Source organism: Salvelinus fontinalis, chromosome 35 (genome assembly GCF_029448725.1).
Source record: "Salvelinus fontinalis isolate EN_2023a chromosome 35, ASM2944872v1, whole genome shotgun sequence".
Taxonomy (NCBI): Eukaryota; Metazoa; Chordata; class Actinopteri; order Salmoniformes; family Salmonidae; genus Salvelinus; species Salvelinus fontinalis.
The window spans coordinates 42,784,061-42,799,926 of NC_074699.1; the positions used below are offsets into that span (position 1 = coordinate 42,784,061).

Sequence of the window (15,866 nt, forward strand, 5' to 3'; positions counted from 1 at the left end):
CACGAAGGCTGTGTGCCTAACGGCACCCTATAGAGTGTGACGCTTTCTAAACAGAGCCCGATGGGCCTAAACAGTAGTGCACTACAGTATATAGGGAACCATTTAGGATGCAGACACCCATCACTGACTGTGATGTCACCAGTAGAGACGGGATGTTTGATGTGGCGACTCTCAGGTGTCAGATTATGCTGTGGTATCAGCCGAGGAGACAAAGAGATGAATTACACTCTCTCTCTCTGTCTCTCTCTCTCTCTATGTCTCTCTCTCTCTCTATGTCTCTCTCTCTCTCAACACATGACAGAGAGAGCATACAGTCTCACACCTCCCAGCTTGGCAGCAAGACTGCTTATTGAGGTAGTATGTACATGTAGATGTGGTTAAAGGGACTATGCATATATGATGAACAGAGAGTGGCAGCAGCGTAAAAGAGCAGTAGACACTGATTTTGGGTCAGTTTAGTATTTCCCCCCACTAATGGATAAGGTTAGGATTGGCAGAGGGGAAGCTGATCCCAGATCTGTACTTTGGGGAAACTTGACACATTCAGGTGTTCATTGTTGGTGCATCGCTGCCGTGAGTTGAGGAGCAGTGCTATCTAGTGGTCATGGTTGACATTTACAACACAACCGAGCACTGGACAAAATCATGGCAACAATTGTTGTCTCTGACCCTCCCTCCCTCCCTCATACCTGGTCTATAACACTGATGGCATCTCTTATGTTGATTTTCTGATAGACTTCCCACAGCTCCCTCCCTCCCTCCCTCCCTCCCTCATACCTGGTCTATAACACTGATGGCATCTCTAATGTTGATTTTCTGATAGACCTCCCACAGCTCGCTCTTCCGGTACACAGACTTGCGTAGCAGCAGCTTGCTCAGGTAGTTCTTGTCAAACTGCTCCCACCTGAACGTAGACGCCCGTCGAGGCAAAGGTGATTAAGGACAGTGTATGTTACACGTATGTTTCAGAAGGAAACACTCTCACACACATTCAGTGACGGGAAAAACTCCTAACCTTCCACTTAGTCATCATTAGTGAATATATAACTGTAGTGGAAGGTTATGATTGGCCATTTAGAGTCCACGATAATATTCAAAATGATGACGAATAAGAAATGATATTTCAGTTGAAACATTGACTGCAGAGCTAAGGGCTACTGACTTGTCTCTCCAGTGGTGGTAACCGTTGAGTCCAGCGATGTCTTCCACTGCTGTCAAACAGTGGTCAAAGGCCTGAGGAGAGACCGTATACAGTCTGGGTTAACAGAGTTTATTCAGTCAGAGACCTGAGGAGAGACCGTATACAGTCTGGGTTAACAGAGTTTATTCAGTCAGAGACCTGAGGAGAGACCGTATACAGTCTGGGTTAACAGAGTTTATTCAGTCAGAGACCTGAGGAGAGACCGTATACAGTCTGGGTTAACAGAGTTTATTCAGTCAGAGACCTGAGGAGAGACCGTATACAGTCTGGATTAACAGAGTTTATTCAGTCAGGTCAGAGACCGTATACAGTCTGGGTTAACAGAGTTTATTCAGTCAGGTCAGAGACCATATACAATCTGGGTTTGTGTGTGTGTGTGTGTGTGTGTGTGTGTGTGTGTGTGTGTGTGTGTGTGTGTGTGTGTGTGTGTGTGTGTGTGTGTGTGTGTGTGTGTGTGTGTGTGTGTGTGTGTGTGTGTGTGTGTGTGTGTGTGTGTGTGCGTGGGTGTGTGTGTGTGTGTGTGTGTGTGTGTGTGTGTGTGTGTGTGTGTGTGTGTGTGTGTGTGTGTGCGTGGGTGTGTTTGTTAGTTGAGGTGCTGCAGCTCAATCTGTGAGTCCCTCCTGTCAGTCTGTCTCTGTTCAGTTTCGAGGCCGTAACGGCTGTTCCTGTCATGTGACAGTGACTGAGTGGTCATATGACACGCCGCTCTTTACGTATGAGCTTGACGTAGTTGAGCCGTCAGGGACGAAGACAGAAACATAGATCAGACTGAAATGAACTGAATTGAAGTCGAACTACATTCATATGATGAAATTAAACTGAAACACTCACCCGTTCGTGTATCTCCTCGTTGATGGTGGGCTTGCGGTTGGTGGCACGAGGTACTTTGAGCCAGTTCACTAGAGGCTTGATGGTCAGACCCTGGAAGAGAGAGAGACAGAGAGAGAGAGCGAGACAGAGAGAGAGAGACAGAGAGAGAGAGAGAGAGAGAGAGAGAGAGAGAGAGAGAGAGAGAGAGAGAGAGAGAGAGAGAGAGAGAGAGACAGGGAGAGAGACAGAGAGAGAGTGACAGGGGGGGGGGGGGTGAAAGAGGGAAGGAGCAAAGCAGGAGTTACAGGAGATTAGAGGAGAAATGTAAATCCCTCCCATTCACACCCAGCTCATGGCGCCACGGGGATAAACACTGAGTGTGTACAGGAACACACCAGGCCCCTCCCCATGTTCTGATATCACTGAATCAATACACAGATAAATCACATCTTGATCCTGCATGTCAATATGATTATCAATGAAGGACAACAAACACTAGATATACAGTGTGTTGGATAAGGCAGAGCAAGGTCAGCCTGGGGCTAAGATCTCTTCAAGACTGTTGAGTCAACAGAAAAAACAAGCTCTGACTGGGTTTGATTTATTAGCGCTTGGCTGCAACAAAAGCCTGCACACATTACACAAAGGGGTGAGAGTAGATGTCATGTCTTCCCGGTATGGAGACCTTCTATATGATCATAGAATTACATACAGTATAGAATCCCTTTTCATTTAATAGGATCTATATGGGCATAATAGTGAAGATACGTCGTTTCACTATTAAAATGTATTAGTGTAACAGTATAACTTTAGTACGTCCCCTCGCCCCGACCCGGGCGCGAACCAGGGACCCTCTGCACACATCAACAACAGTCACCCACGAAGCGTCGTTACCCATCGCCCCACAAAAGCCGCGGCTCTTGCAGTGCAAGGGGCAACACTACTTCTAGGTTTCAGAGCAAGTGACGTAACTGATTGAAACGCTAGTAGCGCGTACCCGCTAACTAGCTAGCCATTTCACATCCGTTACATTAGCCTACATTTTTGTTGATGTGGCATGAACACAACCGGTCATGATGTTTTCATCTAATTGTCAAACATTTACTTCAAAAGGCTCATGTAAGCTACCTGCGCACGTTATTCAGGGACGGCTGAACGACAGGAGGGTGAGGGAATAGCTGTTACGCCTCATGTTTCTGCTTATCATTTATGTCATTTTGGTGGAAGGATATTTGTTAGTCAACCTGTCTATAATTAGATACATGTGTAACAGTATAACTTTAAACCGTCCCCTCGCCCCGACACGGGCGCGAACCAGGGACCCTCTGCACACATCAACAACAGTCGCCCACGAAGCGTCGTTATCCATCGCTCCACAAAAGCCGCGGCCCTTGCAGAGCAAGGGGCAACACTACATATTGGTTTCAGAGCAAGTGACGTAACTGATTGAAATGCTACTAGCGCGTACCCGCTAACTAGCTAGCCATTTCACATCCGTTACACATGCAGCTTCTCTTCTGTCGTTAACCTGACGTTCCTCCGGAACACTCGATAAAACCCCGATCAGCAGAATGATGTCATAAATCAATCAGAACGATCGACGCATCATCGAGAATCTAGCGGACATCCGGTAAAGTTCTCTCGTTCATTTCTGCCTCTCTCTCACACACGGAGCGAGAACATTTGCGGACCAGGCGAGATTTCAGTTTGACCGGGTTTTAAAAGAAAATGAAAAGCTGTGAAAACGATCCATCATGTTTCTGACAGTATTTTAGTTTGTCTTGGACTCATATTTTATGGGGTTGAAAATTAAATACTGTTAGCTTTCATGCTGCTGAAAGAAATCGCCCGTTATTTCGGCTACACAAAAGGTCCTTAGGCGCACAATCTCATTCTCTCATGATGCTGAAAGAAAGAAATAATATTTATCCACTCCTGTTGCCGAGACAAAATTAACATTTGGTCTATAACTTTACTGCAAGGAACACCTAGTTCTGCAGGAGTTATTATTATAATAGGCTACATGAGGCCTACAGTCAGTGTCCAGACTTCAGTTAATATTATAATAGTGGGCCTACAGTCAGTGTCCAGACTTCAGTTAATATTATAATAGACTACATGAGGCCTACAGTCAGTGTCCAGACTTCAGTTAATATTATAATAGACTACATGAGGCCTACAGTCAGTGTCCAGACTTCAGTTAATATTATAATAGACTACATGAGGCCTCCAGTCAGTGTCCAGACTTCAGTTAATATTATAATAGACCTACAGTCAGTGTCCAGACTTCAGTTAATATTATAATAGTGGGCCTACAGTCAGTGTCCAGACTTCAGTTAATATTATAATAGACTACATGAGGCCTACAGTCAGTGTCCAGACTTCAGTTAATATTATAATAGACTACATGAGGCCTACAGTCAGTGTCCAGACTTCAGTTAATATTATAATAGACTACATGAGGCCTCCAGTCAGTGTCCAGACTTCAGTTAATATTATAATAGACCTACAGTCAGTGTCCAGACTTCAGTTAATATTATAATAGACTACATGAGGCCTACAGTCAGTGTCCAGACTTCAGTTAATATTATAATAGACCACATGAGGCCTACAGTCAGTGTCCAGACTTCAGTTAATATTATAATAGACTACATGAGGCCTACAGTCAGTGTCCAGACTTCAGTTAATATTATAATAGACCTACAGTCAGTATCCAGACTTCAGTTAATATTATAATAGACTACATGAGGCCTACAGCCAGTGTCCAGACTTCAGTTAATATTATAATAGACTACATGAGGCCTCCAGTCAGTGTCCAGACTTCAGTTAATATTATAATAGACCTACAGTCAGTGTCCAGACTTCAGTTAATATTATAATAGACTACATGAGGCCTACAGCCAGTGTCCAGACTGCAGTTAATATTATAATAGACTACAGCCAGTGTCCAGACTTCAGTTAATATTATAATAGACTACATGAGGCCTACAGCCAGTGTCCAGACTGCAGTTAATATTATAATAGGCTACATGAGGCCTACAGCCAGTGTCCAGACTTCAGAGTCTATTCCAACCATTAGGCTATATCCATACTGCGCCATTTGATAAATGCAAAGAGACGTCACTTCCAAAACCCCAGAAAGTGTTACGAATGACATTTAGTAATTACCATTCATGAGGCCCAAGTCTTGTAAGCTGAATTGATGGCTACACTGTTGTCCGCGAGCGTCTCGGCTACTCATCTCTGCCTTGGTAAAATGTCCGCATTACCGTCCAACTACACACCGCATTTAGGAGCAGATTACTGACGTTTTCAAATCTATTCCCTCATTTTTCATGCGTCTGACATTCGGTAATGATAAATAGTGTAATAGCCTACAGTCTTCTTGAAATATGTTTAATTATTGTGATAGGCTCACGTTTTACCGGCACGGCGTACCCTCACGATTTACCGGCACGACGTACCCTCTCGTTTTACCGGCACGGCGTACCCTCACGATTTACCGGCACGACGTACTCTCTCGTTTTACCGGCACGGCGTACCCTCACGTTTTACCGGCACGGCGTACCCTCACGTTTTTACCGGCACGACGTACCCTCACGTTTTACCGGCACGACGTACCCTCACGTTTTACCGGCACGGCGTACTCTCTCGTTTCACCGGCACGACGTACCCTCACGTTTTACCGGCACGGCGTACCCTCTCGTTTTACTGGCACGGCGTACCCAGTTACCTGACTAGGTAATACTGAGTTACCTGACTAGGTAATACTGAGTTACCTGACTAGGTAATACCGAGTTACCTGACTAGGTAATACCGAGTTACCTGACTAGGTAATACCGAGTTACCTGACTAGGTAATACCGAGAGTTACCTGACTAGGTAATACCGAGTTACCTGACTAGGTAATACCGAGTTACCTGACTAGGTAATACCGAGTTACCTGACTAGGTAATACTGTGTTACCTGACTAGGTAATACTGAGTTACCTGACTAGGTAATACTGAGTTACCTGACTAGGTAATACTGAGTTACCTGACTATGTAATACTGAGTTACCTGACTAGTTAACACTGAGTTACCTGATTAGGTAACACTGAGTTACCTGACTAGGTAATACTGAGTTACCTGACTAGGTAATACTGAGTTACCTGACTATGTAATACTGAGTTACCTGACTAGGTAACACTGAGTTACCTGACTAGGTAATACTGTGTTACCTGACTAGGTAATACTGAGTTACCTGACTAGGTAATACCGAGTGACCTGACTAGGTAATACCGAGTGACCTGACTAGGTAATACTGTGTGACCTGACTAGGTAATAAACCTGACTAGGTAATACTGAGTTACCTGACTAGGTAATACTGAGTTACCTGACTATGTAATACTGAGTTACCTGACTAGGTAACACTGTGTTACCTGACTATGTAATACTGTGTTACCTGACTAGGTAATACTGAGTTACCTGACTAGGTAATACCGAGTAACCTGACTAGGTAACACTGAGTTACCTGACTAGGTAATACTGAGCTGACCCACTAGAGGGCGAGCTAGTCTGTAAACCCCAGAATAGCCCATTGGCTGAATAGCTGTCAACCTGCTCTGTTCTCCGGCCTTCCCCTGCTGTCCTACCTGCCTGGCTGTCCCCATGGCCCCCTATCCCCTATATAGTGCACTACCTTTGACCAGAGTCCTATGGGACCTATAAAGTAGTGCACTATATAGGGAATAGGGTGCCATGTCGGATACACAGCTCTCTGTTCGCTCACATTATCATCCACTATTACATCATCCAATATCATGCATTATCCACTACCTCACATCATCCACTATCACACATTATCCACTATCACACATCATATCATCCACTACCTCACATTATCCACTATCATACATTATCATCCACTATCACAGTATCCACTATCATGCATTATCCACTATCATGCATTATCCACTACCATACATTATCACCCACTATCACATTATCCACTATCATGCATTATCCACTATCACACATTATCCACTATCACATCATCCACTATCACATTATCCACTATCATGCATTATCACCCACTATCACATTATCCACTATCATGCATTATCACCCACTATCACATTATACACTATCATGCATTATCCACTATCACACATTATCCACTATCACACATTATCCACTACCTCACATTATCCACTATCACATCATCCACTATCACATTATCCACTATCATGCATTATCCACTATCATACATTATCCACTATCCACATTATCCACTATCATGCATTATCCACTACCACACATTATCCACTACCACACATTATCCACTATCCACGATCACACATTATCCACTATCTCACATTATCCAGTATCACACATGATCCACTATCACACATGATCCACTACCACACATCATACACTACCACACATTATCCACTACCACACATGATCCACTATCACACATTATACACTACATCACATTATCCACTACAACACATTATCCACTACCACACATTATCCACTACCACACATTATCCACTATCACACATTATCCACCACCTCACATTATCCACTACCACACATTATCCACTACCTCACATTATCCACTACCACACATTATCCACTATCACACATTATCCACTACCACACATTATCCACTACCTCGCATTATCCACTATCACACATGATCCACTATCACACATGATCCACTACCACACATTATCCACTACCTCACATTATCCACTACCACACATCATCCACTAACTCACATGATCCACTACCACACATTATCCACTATCACACATTATCCACTACCACACATTATCCACTACCACACATTATCCACTACCACACATTATCCACTACCACACATTATCCACTACCTCACATGATCCACAACCTCACATTATCCACTATCACACATTATCCACTACCTCACATTATCCACTATCACACATTATCCACTACCACACATTATACACTACCACACATCATACACTACCACACATTATCCACTATCACATCATCCACTATCACACATTATCCACTATCACACATCATCCACTACCACACATTATCCACTACCACACATCATCCACTATCACACATCATCCACTATCACACACTATCCAGTATCACTACACTAGTCCATCTCCTGTTTCTGTAGCGTGAGGCATCGTCTAGTATTAAAATATCTCTAGTATAAAATATCTCTAGTATTAAAATATCTCTAGTATTAAAATATCTCTAGTATTAAAATATATCTAGTATTAAAATATTTCTAGTATTAAAATATCTCAGTATTAAAATATCTCTAGTATAAAATATCTCTAGTATTAAAATATCTCTAGTATAAACTATATCTAGTATTAAAATATATCTAGTATTAAAATATATCTAGTACTAAAATATCTCTAGTATAAAATATCTCTAGTATTAAAATATATCTAGTATTAAAATATCTCTAGTATTAAAATATCTCTAGTATTAAAATATCTCTAGTATAAAATATCTCTAGTATTAAAATATCTCTAGAATTAAAATATCTCTAGTATTAAAATATCTCTAGTATAAAATATCTCTAGTATAAAATATCTCTAGTATAAATATATCTAGTATAAAATATCTCTAGTATTAAAATATCTCTAGTATTAAAATATTTCTAGTATTAAAATATCTCAGTATTAAAATATCTCTAGTATAAAATATCTCTAGTATTAAAATATCTCTAGTATTAAAATATCTCTAGTATTAAATTATCTCTAGTATAAAATATCTCTAGTATAAAATATCTCTAGTATAAAATATCTCTAGTATTAAAATATCTCTAGTATTAAAATATCTCTAGTATAAAATATCTCTAGTATTAAAATATCTCTAGTATTAAAATATCTCTAGTATTAAAATATCTCTAGTATTAAAATATATCTAGTATTAAAATATCTCTAGTATTAAAATATCTCTAGTATTAAATCTCTCTAGTATTAAAATATCTCTAGTATTAAAATATCTATAGTATAAAATATCTATAGTATTAAAATATCTCTAGTATTAAAATATCTCTAGTATTAAAATATCTCTAGTATAAAATATCTCTAGTATTAAAATATCTCTAGTATTAAATATCTCTAGTATAAAATATATCTAGTATAAAATATCTCTAGTATTAAAATATCTCTAGTATTAAAATATCTCTAGTATTAAATTATCTCTAGTATAAAATATCTCTAGTATAAAATATCTCTAGTATTAAAATATCTCTAGTATTAAAATATCTCTAGTATAAAATATCTCTAGTATTAAAATATCTCTAGTATTAAAATATCTCTAGTATTAAAATATATCTAGTATTAAAATATCTCTAGTATTAAAATATCTCTAGTATTAAAATATCTCTAGTATTAAAATATCTCTAGTATTAAAATATATCTAGTATTAAAATATCTCTAGTATTAAAATATCTCTAGTATAAAATATCTCTAGTATAAAATATCTCTAGTATAAAATATCTCTAGTATTAAAATATCTCTAGTATTAAAATATCTCTAGTAAATCTTTTACCTGGAACATGACAGTGAAGAAGACCACTATGATGGTAGTGGCCACGAAGTAGTCTTTAGCAGGGACATGTTCTGCATCCAGCAGCACCACCAAGGCAAACGCCACCGCCCCTCGCAGGCCACCATACGACATCACCACCTGGTCGATCTTGTCCAATGGGACGAGGCGGAACCAGTTCAACACCCAGGTCTGCATGACCACACCTGAAAGAGATCAGAGACAGAGAATTGATCAGCTACAGTATATTATTTACCCCCCCCCCCCCACAATATAAATGAAGTCATGACAATACATTCTCAGACTCATTGAGTACAGAGTACCATCTTGATTATTGATAAAGGGCAAGAGATATTCAGACACTTTTGGAGTTAATTGAAAGAGTGATTATTTTATCATCTATCTCTGTTTGGCATTAAATGTTGTATAGCGGGGCCAAGTCACTGATAAAACACACTGGAGGCTCAAGACTCTGTTCAGTATCTGTGTGTAGAGCAAGCACCCTGACAAACGCTCTTCAGACAAGCACCCTGACGAAAGGCTCTTCAGACAAGCACCCTGACGAAAGGCTCGTTCAGACAAGCACCCTGTCGAAAGGCTCTTCAGACAAGCACCCTGACGAAAGACTCATTCAGACAAGCACCCTGACGAAAGACTCTTCCAGACAAGCACCCTGACGAAAGTCTCTTCCAGACAAGCACCCTGACGAAAGGCTCTTCCAGACAAGCACCCTGACGAAAGGCTCGTTCAGACAAGCACCCTGACGAAAGACTCTTCCAGACAAGCACCCTGACGAAAGGCTCGTTCAGACAAGCACCCAGACGAAAGGCTCGTTCAGACAAGCACCCTGACGAAAGACTCTTCCAGACAAGCACCCTGACGAAAGGCTCGTTCAGACAAGCACCCTGACGAAAGACTCTTCCAGACAAGCACCCTGACAAAAGACTCTTCCAGACAAGCACCCTGACGAAAGACTCTTTCAGACAAGCACCCTGACGAAAGGCTCTTTCAGACAAGCACCCTGACGAAAGACTCTTCCAGACAAGCACCCTGACGAAAGGCTCGTTCAGACAAGCACCCTGATGAAAGACTCTTCCAGACAAGCACCCTGACGAAAGGCTCGTTCAGACAAGCACCCTGACGAAAGGCTCGTTCAGACAAGCACCCTGACGAAAGGCTCGTTCAGACAAGCACCCTGACGAAAGACTCTTCCAGACAAGCACCCTGACGAAAGACTCTTTCAGACAAGAATGTTGGTCAAATAAATCCACAGTAAGGCCAGAGAAGTGCTCCTTTCTTTGTGGTGTGCGTAGGTCCACTCTTACCCAGGGGGCTGCAATCCCTGATACATAGCGGTACATTATTGATATTCACCCTCAGCTACGTGTGGAGTAACAACGCTGGGTGTAACAGTATAACTTTAGTGCGTCCCCTCGCCCCGACCCGGGCGCGAACCAGGGACCCTCTGCACACAGACAACAGTCACCCACGAAGCATCGTTACCCATCGCTCCACAAAAGCCGTGGCCCTTGCAGAGCAAGGGGAACCACTACTTCAAGGTCTCAGAGCAAGTGACGTCACCTATTGAAAGGCTATTAGCGCGTACCACCGCTAACTAGCTAGCCATTTCACATCCGTTACATGGGTACAGAATCAATAAGGCGGCACACCTACCCAGGGCCCTGAAGACGAAGATGAAGATGAGCGTACAGGAGATGAGTCCTGTGTCCCAGGCCCACTTAGACTTGTCCACGGCGGAGATGCCCAGGAAGATGAAGATGATGGTTTCGGCGATGCTGGCCAGGGTTTTCATCGTGTACTTCACCGTGGTACGAGACTTCTGGGATATGTTGGCCTCCACGTACTTGTTACAGCCGATACCACAGAACGTCATTCTGAAGGCGGAGAGAGAGAGAGAGAGAGAGAGAGAGAGAGAGAGAGAGAGAGAGAGAGAGAGAGAGAGAGCGAGAGAGAGAGAGAGAGAGAGAAAGAGAAAGCGAGGGAGATGGAGAGAGGGAGATGGAGAGAGAGAGAGAGAGAGAGAGAGAGAGAGAGAGAGAGAGAGAGAAAGCGAGGGAGATGGAGAGAGAGAGAGAGAGAGAGAGAGAGAGAGAGAGAGAGAGAGAGAGAGAGAGAGAGAGAGAGAGAGAGAGAGAGAGAGAGAGAGAGAGAGAGATGGAGAGAGAGAGAGGGCAGGAGAGTACCAGGGTCCAGATTTACAAAACACTTCTTAAAACGCAAAAAAATTAAGAAGTTCATGTTCATAAGATAGTCCGTTAGTGCAATTCGTCAACAATATCTTAAGATTTTTATGATTTTCTTACAAACTCCTCAAATATCTTCTTACGTATCTTCTTTAAGATGTTTGTTGCCAGGCAACCGATTTAGCTAGCTATTTACCTAGCAACGGCATATCATGTTAGCATATTTCCAACTGAGATGACTGTTTTTGGGGTTTAAAAATAATCAATACTGAAACTGTCAGATGAAGTTTTGTGAGTGAATTAGATTCAACTGATTTTCACGAGCTGTTTTCTCTCACTGCATTGAGTTTAAAACAATGGGTTTAGATATCTTGGAATTTAAAAACATTTCACACAAACTTTTTTTTTAAAAGAATATAATTTCGTAACTTTTTTGCTAAAGGAGAAACATAAGAAAATAGCGCAAGATAATTTCCCATAATCCTTTTTGAGGAATAATAACTTTGCTTAACTTTCTTCTTAAGTCTCTATAGTTAAGAGAAAAGAAATGGCAGTTAAGAAGACATTTCTTCTGAAGAAGGTTTAGAGAATCTGGGCCCTGGGACCTAACCAGGGATCGAGTTTGAGTGAAGTCCGGAAGAAGGGGGGAGGGAATAAAAAAAAAAAAGTTGAAGCTCATTTACTGCGTTTCTATACAATTTAAAACCTTTTTCAAATGCTATTTGGAGAACAGCAAAACAAGCCAAAATGACCCCAGCCATTATCACCTCAGTCCGTCTACTAACACATAGCCTGTTAGCCTGTTAGCTGTACAATGACCCCAGCCATTATCACCTCAGTCCTTCTACTAACACATAGCCTGTTAGCTGTACAATGACCCCATTATCACCTCAGTCCTTCTACTAACACATAGCCTGTTAGCTGTACAATGACCCCAGCCATTATCACCTCAGTCCCTCTACTAACACATAGCCTATTAGCTGTACAATGACCCCAGCCATTATCACGTCAGTCCCTCTACTAACACATAGCCTGTTAGTTGTACAATGACCCCAGCCATTATCACCTCAGTCCATCTACTAACACATAGCCTGTTAGCCTGTTAGCTGTACAATGACCCCAGCCATTATCACCTCAGTCCTTCTACTAACACATAGCCTGTTAGCTGTACAATGACCCCAGCCATTATCACCTCAGTCCATCTACTAACACATAGCCTGTTAGCCTGTTAGCTGTACAATGACCCCAGCCATTATCACCTTGGCTGCTGTAGGTTCATTCACCTCAGTCCGTCTACAAACACATAGCCTGTTAGCCTGTTAGCATGTTAGCCTGTTAGCATGTTAGCCTGTTAGCCTGTTAGCTATAGCAACTGTAATGTTATGAAGGGGGAGATATGAGACGTGATTCACACTGACACGTAGCATCAGTGATGAAACAAAAAACTATTACATGTTTACAACTGTATTGTTTTGCATGTTGGTTGTATTTTAATGTCGGTCTATAGGGAAGATAGGTCCTGTGGAGGTGTTTATATTGAAACATACACACACACACACACACACACACACACACACACACACACACACACACACACACACACACACACACACACACACACACACACACACACACACACCCAACCTAATGACAGCAGAATAAAACATACATAGAAGAAAATACACGAGCCTTCTGCAACATATTATTGAGTGCAGACCATCACATTGTCTGTGGTGATTTCTATAACACACCCTGAAGATGTACTCACGACAAGATGGCGGACAGAGAGAAGAGTTCAGCGGTGAGGTAGGCCAGGTAGACCATGAGGAACACCAAGAGAGGCTCAATGATGCGGACCTTCTTGGTGAAACGTGTGATGAAGGCTAGGAGAGCAGCAAAGATCAGACCCACCACGGTCCCCCCAATACTGACGATGAGGAAGGAGGCTGAGGAGGAGGAGGAGGGAGGACGGAGATGGGGAGGAGGAGGAGGGAGGAGGAGGAGGGAGAGGAGGAAGGGTGGAGGGAGACAGGGAGGAAGAGGAGAGGGGAGGAGGAGGAGGGAAAGGAGGGAGGACGGAGATGGGGAGGAGGAGGAGGACGGAGATGGGGAGGAGGAGGGGGAGGAGGAAGGGAGGAGGGAGACAGGGAGGAAGAGGAGAGGGGAGGAGGCGTTGGAGGAGGGGTAGGAGGAGGGAAAGGAGGGAGGACGGAGATGGGGAGGAGGAGGAGGGGGAGGAGGGAGACAGGGAGGAAGAGGAGAGGGGAGGAGGAGGAGGGGGAGGAGGGGGAGGGAGACAGGGAGGAGGAGTAGAGAGGAGGAGGGGGGGGGGTGGAGGAAGATGGGGAGGAGGGGGAAGGGTGGAGGGAAAGAGAGGAAGGGTGGAGGGAAAGAGAGGAAGGGTGGAGGGAGAGGGGAGGAGGAAGAGGGGAGGCACAGGGGAAGTGGGATAGTCTTTAGGTTCAGAGACAGGAAATCAGGAGAGAGTCTCATAGTGGCTATGCAGAGCATAGTGTATGTGTAAATAAACTATAGCTAACACACACTATAGCTAACATAGACTACAGCTAACACAGACTACAGCTAACACAGACTACAGCTAACACAGACTATAGCTAACGCAGACTATAGCTAACACAGACTATAGCTAACACCAGAACACATCCTCACCCACTCCTTTGAAATAGTCAGCTGTCTGAACATTCTCAGGGCCCACCTCCACGAAGGACATGTACACCTTATACAACACCTGCAGATAAGGAGACATTACAACGTCAATAGATTGTCTTCGTAACTCTCTCCATAACACAATGCGTTCTCTGTACAGGTGGGTGCTACTTATTGGTAGTGCACAGCACACTGCAGTGCTGCAGGCATGGGGTTGGTTATAACCCTGATCCACTATTAAAGGCCTGGGGTTGGATATAACCCTGATCCACTATTAAAGGCCTGGGGTTGGTTATAACCCTGATCCACTATTAAAGGCCTGGGGTTGGTTATAACCCTGATCCACTATTAAAGGCCTGGGGTTGGTTATAACCCTGATCCACTATTAAAGGGGTTGGTTATAACCCTGATCCACTATTAAAGGCCTGGGGTTGGTTATAACCCTGATCCACTATTAAAGGGGTTGGTTATAACCCTGATCCACTATTAAAGGCCTGGGGTTGGTTATAACCCTGATCCACTATTAAAGGCCTGGGGTTGGTTATAACCCTGATCCACTATTAAAGGCCTGGGGTAGTTATAACCCTGATCCACTATTAAAGGCCTGGGGTTGGTTATAACCCTGATCCACTATTAAAGGCCTGGGGTTGGTTATAACCCTGATCCACTATTAAAGGGGTTGGTTATAACCCTGATCCACTATTAAAGGGGTTGGTTATAACCCTGATCCACTATTAAAGGGGTTGGTTATAACCCTGATCCACTATTAAAGGGGTTGGTTATAACCCTGATCCACTATTAAACGCCTGGGGTTGGTTATAACCCTGATCCACTATTAAAGGCCTGGGGTTGGTTATAACCCTGATCCACTATTAAAGGCCTGGGGTTGGTCATAACCCTGATCCACTATTAAAGGCCTGGAGTTGGTTATAACCCTGATCCACTATTAAAGGCCTGGGGTTGGTTATAACCCTGATCCACTATTAAATGCCTGGAGTTGGTTATATCCCTGATCCACTATTAAAGGCCTGGGGTTGGTTATAACCCTGATTCACTATTAACACACAGTCGCTGTGGAGAAACAGACCAGGAACAGACAGAAGGTAGCTGCAGAACAGAACGATGAGGGAACCTGTAAGTCTATCTGAAAACGTTAAATCCATCCTACGTCTCCCAACATGCAATCCTCACCACGAGCTGCACAGCGTCTCAGAGTACAAGGGCTGATCTAGGATCAGTTTAGATCTATTACAGAGAAAGACTCCCCAACCTGCAATCCTCACCACGGGCTGCACAGCGTCTCAGAGTACAAGGGCTGATCTAGGATCAGTTTAGATCTATTACAGAGAAAGACTCCCCAACCTGCAATCCTCACCACGAGCTGCACAGCATCTCAGAGTACAAGGGCTGATCTAGGATCAGTTCAGCCTAG

General features: G+C 43.0%; 1 protein-coding gene across 4 annotated transcripts in view; it reads right to left on the reverse strand.

Annotated features, from left to right (window-relative positions):
- slc9a5 (solute carrier family 9 member A5) overlaps positions 1–15,866 on the reverse strand; it is a 75,569-nt gene that overhangs the window by 13,849 nt on the left and 45,854 nt on the right. For 3 of the 4 annotated variants that reach the window (XM_055900289.1, XM_055900291.1, XM_055900292.1), the window contains 7 exons: positions 14,438–14,516; positions 13,536–13,713; positions 11,238–11,458; positions 9,567–9,769; positions 2,033–2,122; positions 1,163–1,233; positions 778–904 (listed from right to left, as the gene is read on the reverse strand). In XM_055900289.1, the coding sequence (XP_055756264.1) occupies positions 778–904; positions 1,163–1,233; positions 2,033–2,122; positions 9,567–9,769; positions 11,238–11,458; positions 13,536–13,713; positions 14,438–14,516 (969 nt within the window). The remainder of the gene's footprint in view (positions 1–777; positions 905–1,162; positions 1,234–2,032; positions 2,123–9,566; positions 9,770–11,237; positions 11,459–13,535; positions 13,714–14,437; positions 14,517–15,866) is intronic. The other variant, XM_055900293.1, reaches the window with a different exon arrangement.